Genomic DNA, 9,250 nt, shown 5'->3' on the forward strand with positions numbered 1-9,250 from the left:
TGGCCCTGGGCCCACCAGGGAGGGAGGCGAGTGCCTGTCCAGGGGGATCCCTCTGTGGAGGACAGTGGCCGGGGAAGAGGGGACACGCAGGAGGGTTTGGTTCCTTGTCCAGCCACCAGCGAGTCACAGTCACTGCCTCGTGAAAGTGTATTTTGTGGCCTCAGAGGAAACACCACTGTTTGTAGGTTGTCAGGTGCTTACCTGCAGCAGAGCTGTGCCCTCTGAGTAACAACAACAAAACAGTGCTTTAAGGGAAGACACCCTCCTCACATCCACACAGGAGAGGGTTTGGGGAGGAGAGAAGAGAAGGCATCTTTACAGCAGCAGAAATATTAACGGGATGGACGGAGCATGGGGAAGAGAAACATGCAGAGGGGAAAAGAGGTGGTTCAGCTTGCCTGAGGAACAGACCTGGCACTGGAGCACTGGCTGGATGGTCTCTCGGTAGCTGGTACCTGCAACAGCTGTTGCTGTTTCAAAGAGATTGGGAAACCTTGGTTAGGCCATACCAGATTTGACAGTGGCCTTGATCTGATGTGCAAAGGAAGGGGAAAAAAAAAAAAAAAAATCTCATTTTCACTGCTGTCAAATTTGGATATGTGTTATTACTCCTTTTCCCATGTGGATTTTTATTAACATTTTAAAATACAGAGCTGGTTGACATTGACGCGAGTCTTTTAAAAAGTATTTTAAATGAAGCAGGAACAGAGCAAGCACATGCCACTGATCAGTGGTCTGCACTTAGAGAGGGGCGGGCCCAGGCCGCTGCCCCGAAGCGCTGCGGTATGGAAAAAACCAACCCCAAGCGAAGACTTCAGGGGCGAAGCTGCCGGCACCGGCACCGCACGCTCCGTGGCGCTGCCGCTTTAAGGGCGGGCGGGGAGCCCGGCCCGCCTCGGCCCGGCCCGGCCCCCGCGCAGCGGGGCGGGGCGGAGCGGCGGCGGCGGCGGCCGGCAGCAGGTAGGTGTGGGCCGGGCGCTCCCCGGGCCCGGTCCCGCCCCGGCGGGGGGCGGTGCGGCCGCGGCCGCGGCCGGGCGGGGGTGGGGCGGCCGGGCGGCCCGGCCAGGCCCGGCGGAGCGGCGGCTGGAGCGGCTTGGCTCGGCGCGGCCGGGCCTGCGCGGGGTGGCGGCGGCCCCGGCCGCGGTGCCGGCCTTCCCTTCCCCTTCCCCTTGCCCCTGCCCTTGCCGGCGCGCCGCTGGGGGGGCTGTCCGTGCCCGCCGGAGGCTAGCGGCCGCTTTGCAGAGCGGTGCCCAGCCCCGGGTGAGAAACCGGGCATGTCTGGATGGAAGCGGTGACTGTGCCGGTGGCTCGCCGCGGGGCCGGGTAACAGCGCGGTGGTATTTGCCTCCCTCGGTGAAGCGGGCAGCCTTTGGCCTTGGTTAGGTCTGGCTTCCTCCGATAGGAAGCGTGGGGTCGGTGTGGGTATGCTTTGAAAGGCACCTGCTGCTTTCAAAAAAAAAAAAAAAGCTTAAATTGCACAGGAATTGGTTTTTGGTTGTTGGTTTTGGGTGGTTTTTTTGGTGGGTTTTGCTTAGTTTTGTCCCCAAATTCTACTTGCCCACTGGTTTTATTCCCAATAAGATGGGAAGGCCAGAAGTGTCAAACGCGAGAATATCTATCCTGACGCCTTCCAGCACTAAATGCTTAAGCTCAGTTTGGCATTTTGAGCACAGAGCTCTTGGCAGATAGTTCTCTACCGACAATTAATTTAAAAAGAGTAACCATCATGACAGGCAATGCAAAATATATGCCACTGAATCTCAGCCCGGCTCATTTGCAGCAATTCAGGGGGAAAAACCAGCATACAGCAGTAGCTGACAAGATTTATATCTCTGATTGATTTCAGTTAACTTCATGCTTCCCTTAGGCAGATGAGGATTATATAGCTCTGCCTTCAAGAAGGAAGGCATTCGTTAATTACATTCATTAATTACATGGCTCTGCTGAATGGCATTCGCAAATGTGGAAAAATGCAAAATGTTTAGTCACATGTATTTATTTGTAATAAAAATACAAGTCTTTAGCCAACGATTTAAACAAAGACTTAACTGGACTATCAGCCTAAATAGCAAAGTGTTACGGGAGGGAAGTCCCCAGCTTAACATTTTAGTAAGCAATCAAACTAAACCCAGTACCTAAAGCAGAGGCCAGTACACAACAAAAATGCCACTAAACACATACGAACTTTTACTAAAGATACAGACAAATAAAGAAAAACTGAAGTCATGAAATACGAAGTGTTAAGACTTTGTTTTGTTAGCGTATTTTTCCTGTTGTCCTTTTGTCTAGTTTTTTTAAGGGCAATCTGCGCAGCTTTAGCTGTGCCACAATTCTGCTGTTGTGAAAAATTGGCAGGGGTGGGCTGCAGTTGATTTTCTTCATGCATTGTTCTGCTTTTTCATGAAAACCACTGCGGAAGAGAGAAAACAATCGCAAAATAGAGAGTGCAGTTACTCTTGTGTCTGTTCGTACTTGCAGTCTTGCTGTTGTGGAAGCACAGGCCTTAAATGCTGCTCTGGTCATCAGTTTAGGGGGAGGTTCAAAAGCTGTGCCCTGAAGCAAGTAAGTCTGAGTTATTGAAAAGAAATCAGAGAGCAAGATGAGGAAGGAAAAAAAGATATGGAAATATTAAAGGATGGATGAAGGAGGAGATCTGAGCAGGAAGGCAGGAAAACAGTTGCTCTCTCTTCAGGCCACCGCTTGGTAAGTATGCTCGCAGGATTAGTGTAAGAAAGACCCAGGGTCTGCAAGAGATGGTGGGTGAGGAGAGTATGGTGATGAAGCGCTGAGAGGCTCTTCTTCATTCACCTCTCGGCTGAGTGCTGTGGCTCTCCATTCTCCTGATTCTTGAATGAGTCTAAACTCTGACGTACCAATCTTCCATTCTCCTTTTCTTCACTGCTTGTGACCTGAAAACTGGCCTTGAGTGGTGTCAGAAGGCCTTTGAGTGTGAGCTCATCCAGTCTGAATGTCTCACCTTTTAGAAACTTAATTTTTTTAAAGGTGTTAGATTTGGTTTCTCTCTCCTTAGACAGCTTGGAGCACCTTTGTAGTTTCTCACAGGGAGTGGGCTACAGTGATGGAGGTCTACTTTCCTCTACAGCTGAGAGCATCCACATGAGACTATTGCACCGTAAGACTAACCGATCCTTTAAAATACAGACTGAAATGCAACAAATTGGGAGTACTCTTGATTAAGATCAGTTCTTGGGGGTTTTTAAATCGTTTTTTCATTTTGGAGCTGGCAGCCTGACAAATCTGAGGGAGAAAGAGGAAAGTCTTTTGAGGAAATCTTTTAATTGCTTGCCTTTAACAAGATGCTTTCATATAAAAGACTCATCACCATTATAAAACTTGTAATTAATGGCGTCTCTCAAACAACTTACTGATAACCTTTGCTACATCCATAGGCCCTGCAATGCCAGAGCCCTACTGCAAAATCTTAAGATTCAATGGAAGACCCTTAAATGGGAGTAGATTGCTGTGTGTATATCTTCAAGGCAGAGGGAGGGAGATGTTAAAAGGCTGCACATTTAATTTTTAGTTCTATCAGCTGTCCCGCTAACTGGTTGTTTCTCACTGGATATGGTTGCAGCACTCTCCTGAATGGGTCTCTTGATAGCTTTTTCCTGAAATACCAGTTCTTTCAGACTTCAGAGGCTCTTTGGGCAGGGGCAAGGCACGCATTTACGGTCACACAACAGCACATCGACCTCCTCTTCCTAAAGCCCTGGTGGTGCATAGCCTTGAAGTCACTGAAGAAACATCACTTACGTAGCATTGTTCTCCTTTCAGGAATTGTCATCCATCACCGTGAAAAACAACATCCTGTGAGTTTGTTTCAAGCTTTCTGCCTCATCACCTGCTTCAGATAAGCTGTGCTCCAAGCTCTCCTGGGGAGGGTTTGTCCTTGGGGAGACATGGCCTTCCGCAGCTGGAAGCGGCTCCTCCTCTTGGGCAGGCAGAACACCTTTGCCAAGGCTTGGAGGAGCAGGAGGGGAGGCCCCTCTCTGCGCTGGAAGCGCTGCTGCCATTGGAACGCCGGCAAGTCTCTGGACCCCGAGGTGAGAGCGTTTTTGGAGGAGAACACGGAGGTCACCAGCAGCGGGCACCTCACGCCAGAGATACGACTGCGCCTCCTCACCCCTCGCTGCAGGTTCTGGAGGGAAAAACCTGACCTGTGGCCTTATGGGGACCCGTTCTGGGCAATTTACTGGCCAGGAGGCCAAGCTCTCTCCAGGTACGGAGCATGCATCACTAAAGTTGATAAGTCCGGTCTGCTGCAGGCCAGGATGTCAGACCTGGCTCTGTTTGTAGTGATTCCTAGCCATGTGTATTTGCCGTGTATGAGAGCGCATTATCCATACTCCTCTCTGCTTATACAGGAGAGACGCAGTCTCTGCTGGTTGGCAGGGAAGTTTCAGCACTTACTGTATACAGAATAACTTACGGCTCTTAAGTTGAAATCTGTTGTCTTCAGTGGTGATGCATGTGTTGATAACGGGGCTGAATTTGGATCTGTGGAAGGGCTGTGCAGTTGCTGTCAAAACCTAGCAAGGTGTTTAATTCTATCACTCACTCGTTGCTCCAAACAGGAGGATTGCTATTTTGTCATAACACATGGGGGGTTTTTTTGTAGGAGACGGACAGGAGTGTGGATGTGTGTTTGGTCTGTGGAGAAAACTAGGTTTATGCTGATGCACTTGGAGTGCTGCTTAGCCTGAATCACTCTCCTCATTTAGGATTTCAGCAGCCTTATTGTCAAGCCTTATTGTGGCTGTCTTTTAGTTACATCAGAAGCCACATTTTGATTTTGGCCACTTACTGTCAAAATGTCTTTAATGTTCCTGACTCCCAGGAACTAGTTAGAGTTCTTTTATTCTGTAAAATCAAATCTCTCACTTTGAACAGCAGAAAAAGTTCATCATTGTTACAGCAAAGAACAAGCTGTCAGACATTCCCCACATAGATGAAAGGGAAGGATCTGAATTGGGGCTTTGCTGTTTTTCTGCAAGAAAGCATAAATAGGAAGGCGTTTTTGACCAGGAAAAAGATGAGTCTTACAGTTAAATTGCGAGTTGATTAGCCTGCCATGTAGATGAACTAGAATGCTCCTAAACATTAAGTAATTAAATTAGGTAAGGTAATCTCTACCTTTTGTTATCGTATGATTCATATGCCCAGATATTTGGGTAGCAATAATAACTATCTGGCACTTCACCGCTTTATTGACTTATTGTTTATGCACTTGTTTTGATGTATTGGGAATGTCAGAAATTAGCTGCATAATCTGGAAAAGTAAAAAGAAAAAGGGAGCATGGAAAGATGCTGCTTCCCTAACTGTGCTCATTTCACAGTTGGCATTTCCACAAGATCAGGGGTCTCCTATTGCAAGCTATTCCTCTTGGTGTAACCTAAGATACCTCGTTAACCCCGCATGGCAGACAGCAGTCTCCAACAGCGGCGTAACGCGCTGCGCGCGTGCCGGGGGTACAGTCGGTTCCAGCTGTCCTAAGTCACCGCCACCATTAGCGGTAACTGGAGAACCACTCAGCTGGAAACAGGGTACTTCCAGCATTAGGCCAGATCATGCTCTACGCAAGTTACTGCTGGACAGTCATTGCAAATCCAAGCATAGCCCCGAGAAAGGGGAAACAGAGCACTTTCTGTGGAGGTCGCACCCCTGTCCTCCGCTCTGTTGGTAAGCTAGGGGCTGTCCTCAGAGGCATGAGGGCCTCGGGGAGCATTGCCGAACAGCCGAGTTGCTGAGCCGCTGCACAAACGTCCTGCCTGGGTGCCCTCAGGAAAGAGAGCACCTGTAGCTCTTCAAAGTAGCAAAGAATGCTGCAACATTATGGTAACAGTGTAACAAAGCTGGGTGCCAGACCTCATTGCAGAAGGTGATTTTCATTAAAGCGGAGCCAGTTTCACTCAGTGGATTCATAACCACATACTGCAAAGCACCAAGCTCTGCACGTCCAAGCTGTCTGGTAAGGATTCCTTGTGATGACATGTAGGACAAGAGGCATGGGATGTCAGGTCCTCCTCATGTCTCCTGGGTTTCTGATCTGGGTATTTTGTATCTTCAGTCCTGGTCTCGACCTTCCTGCTATGGCCTCTTAATGGCTTGAACTGTTCAGTTTGAGGGTAGGTTGTCTTTTGTTCTCCCAGTCTGGGCTCTTGGGAATCTGTATACAGATGTGCTGGGATCTAGGTGCCATCAACACCTGATACTTATTAAGCCTCTTCCTGCCATTCCTGCTGGTGCTTCTAGGCCCAGACATTCCCATCCATCCGTTTGCCATTTACACCAATCTTAACATTTCCATTACAGTTCTCTGCATTGGAACCCACCTGCAAAAGTTGTGCTTACCAGCAGCCCTGCGTGAAGAGTCAGCCATCACCCTTCATGCCAGAAGACCACACAAATGTAGAATCCTCTCCTTGTTCTACTTTAACAGAAGTTATGGCAATTGGTAGTAAATTTATGGCAATTTGCAGTAATTTATGTCACCTAGGGCTCTCCCCCCATCACTTAGGGCCTTCCCCTTTGCAGAAGATTGAATTTCAAGGCAATTGTTAAAGTTCTGAACCCTCAGTAACGGCTATGTGATTCGTAGTGTTTAACAATAACTGCTGCTTGCCTTCTGTCAGTTCTTCTCTATTTCCAGCCTAGAGGTTTTTGCTTGCTGATTCCTCTTGGCAGGTGTCAGCAACTAGATGAAGATACTCTTCCTGCTCACCGCTGCTCTATTCTCATTTTCTTGTTGCTACTCAGGAACAACATTAAGCAGACTAGAAGTATTTGTGTCTGTGTCTGCATGGCTCAGGAAAAGAAAGAGGAGAAATTCCTCTTCTTCCAAGCAGTTCCATAAGCAGTATTTTAAGGCAATGGGTAGGCCTTTTCTTTTGAGGGGTGCAATATTCACTGCGAATACGTCTTCATGTTTCCTCAGTCAGATTGCTTTTAATTTCAACAAATCCTTACCAACAGTTTACTTTCCTGTTTCTGATGCCAAGCATTTTAATCACCTTGCAGTTTCTGTCCATTTATTAGATAAGCTCACCTGTCAGAGAAGGAGCTGATTGAAATAAAATGTTGCTTACTTGGCTGGATTTCTTTTGGGGGAGGGAGTGTGGGGGGGGGAGAGTAAGGGAGAAAGACGGTGGTTCTTGATTTTTATATCAGCAGAGACAAATGGAGCTATGTACCAGCTGCACATGTGGAATGTTTTTAAGATACCATGCTTCATTACATGTATGACAAGAACTCTTATGCAGTGTAATGCAAAGCTGAGAAATTTGCATAATCTTGTTCATTGCTTTAACAGTTTTTCTTTTCAGGTATATTTTAGATAATCCACGCGTTGTTAAAGGACGATCAGTTTTGGATCTTGGAAGTGGATGTGGAGCAACAGCAATAGCTGCTGTGATGAGTGGTGCGTCGCAAGTCCTTGCTAATGACATCGACCCTAGTAAGGCCTTTTTTTTTCATCTCTGTATAAAGATATTTATTATTTTTTAAAGCACATTTAACATTGACTTTTCTTTGCTCCATTTGGGAGCAATTCAGGTTCCAAACAGAGTTCTAAGAATGCTGAAAAGATGAATAGATTTTGCCAGTATTAGAAGCTGGCTTGTACCAGCCTCTCCTGCACTGAGTATATCTCCATAGCTCCTTAGAATGAACAAACAACAAAGTTTCTATCAAGTGTTTGCCTATACACCATCACAGCTGGTTTGGAAGAGAACTCCAAGCGCAGGCGGCAAGTTGGCTTCTCTGTGGGACCCTAGCATTTTCCTGCACTTTCGTATGTGAGGGCCTAGATTCTGCCTTTTTCCCCCAGACTTTGTTTTCCCATAATTGACTTATGAATTCAGTTTATTCATAATTTAATTACTCATTGGTTAGGGAGGAAGTATATCAATAGATTAGGGCAGTTGGATATTCTGGTTTGATTCCGTGATTGATTTCCCTTGGTATCCATTCCAGGAATAGTTCTTTCCTGTGTCATGGTGCAATGAGGATAAAATTCCATCACTTTATGGCAGATTTTGACCCATAATGAAAACTGTGGAAGTCTCTAGATAGGATAAACAAAAATATTTAAGAGATGAAATTGAAAGATGTGTCAAGGAAATTTGTAAGGGGGCTGAATGGCAGAATCCTAAAATGTAACTTTCATTTTACTTTGACTTTTCTTTAGTTGCAGGAATGGCAATGATCTTGAACTGTGAACTGAACCACCTGAATCCCTTCCCCATCGCCATTAAGAACATCATTAATTCAGAGGCCGGCAACTGGGACCTCATTGTTCTAGGAGATATGTTTTATGATGAACAACTTGCTGATGGCCTGCATCACTGGCTGAGGAAATGCACCAGGATACAGCAAACTGAAGTGCTGATTGGTGACCCTGGCAGGCATCAGTTTTTAAGCCACAGCATTCGCAGTCAATTGCACAAAGTTATAGAATATTCACTTCCCGAGTATACTAGACAAGAAAACAATGGATTAACATCGAGTATCGTCTGGAGTTATCAGCCCTCAAATAGCTTAGAAAACCGTTGAAGCTGGCTTTCTAATGAATTTTATCTCACTTGGTTGGCTTTTTTTTGTAAGTATGTAAAATGAAAATGGGAATTAAACACAGAACATATCTGTTGATGCAAAGTAGATTACTGTACCTTCACTGTACTGATTTCAGTCATACTCACCAAGGCTTTCGCTCCGTTTGAGGTAAAAACTACATGCAAACTGTATTCAAAGGGGTCTGCACTGAAGTGCAAATCCAAAGACAAGTTACATGTAAGAGTTTGCATGCCTGATGTTTTTCATGTATATTCAAGTCTTGCGCTCTGACACTATTGTGAAATGTTCTGGACGTCCAGCATACTGCTGTGGGGAGAAGGCAGTGGCTGAAAGGTTACTGCGCTGCTTTCACAGACTTTTGCAGCTTATTTACAGAGAAAATTTTGCTGTCCTTCGTAAAACTCTCCACTAGATTATTAGCTCATACTATGCTCAACTTGAAGTGCCTTGCTCTCTTTCTGGATATCTCTTCTGAATGTCAAAGTAACTAATTTGAATCTCCCCCTTCCCCTCTATAATAAAAATATATTCTTCCTTGAAGCTGCCAGAGTGATTATTTAGGAGTTGCATGCAAATCTAAAATATGCTTCTTGAACTCTAGCCAAAGTAGAAGTTTTTAGTAAGAGGAAAGTGACTAAATAGTAATTAGTTATAGGG

At 46.1% G+C, this 9,250-nt stretch overlaps 1 protein-coding gene across 1 annotated transcript; it reads left to right on the forward strand.

Moving 5' to 3' along the window:
• Positions 1–2,664: 2,664 nt before the first annotated feature.
• ETFBKMT (electron transfer flavoprotein subunit beta lysine methyltransferase) lies at positions 2,665–9,126 on the forward strand. Its single transcript, XM_050906218.1, has 4 exons — positions 2,665–2,703; positions 3,796–4,240; positions 7,345–7,475; positions 8,208–9,126. Exons 2-4 carry the CDS (start codon positions 3,921–3,923, stop codon positions 8,570–8,572), a joined length of 816 nt encoding a protein of 271 aa, XP_050762175.1. The 5' UTR covers positions 2,665–2,703; positions 3,796–3,920; the 3' UTR covers positions 8,573–9,126.
• The last annotated feature ends 124 nt before the right edge of the window (positions 9,127–9,250 follow it).

This window comes from Gymnogyps californianus, chromosome 1 (genome assembly GCF_018139145.2).
Source record: "Gymnogyps californianus isolate 813 chromosome 1, ASM1813914v2, whole genome shotgun sequence".
In the NCBI taxonomy this organism is placed as follows: Eukaryota; Metazoa; Chordata; class Aves; order Accipitriformes; family Cathartidae; genus Gymnogyps; species Gymnogyps californianus.

What these genes read in the sequence shown, in the direction of transcription:
- ETFBKMT (XM_050906218.1), top strand. Translation starts at nt 3,921, where the DNA reads ATGGCCTTCCGCAGCTGGAAGCGGCTCCTCCTCTTGGGCAGGCAGAAC. An exon ending in GGAGGCCAAGCTCTCTCCAG is followed by an intron (nt 4,241 to 7,344) that starts GTACGGAGCATG and finishes TTTTCTTTTCAG; the next exon opens with GTATATTTTAGATAATCCAC. An exon ending in TGCTAATGACATCGACCCTA is followed by an intron (nt 7,476 to 8,207) that starts GTAAGGCCTTTT and finishes ACTTTTCTTTAG; the next exon opens with TTGCAGGAATGGCAATGATC.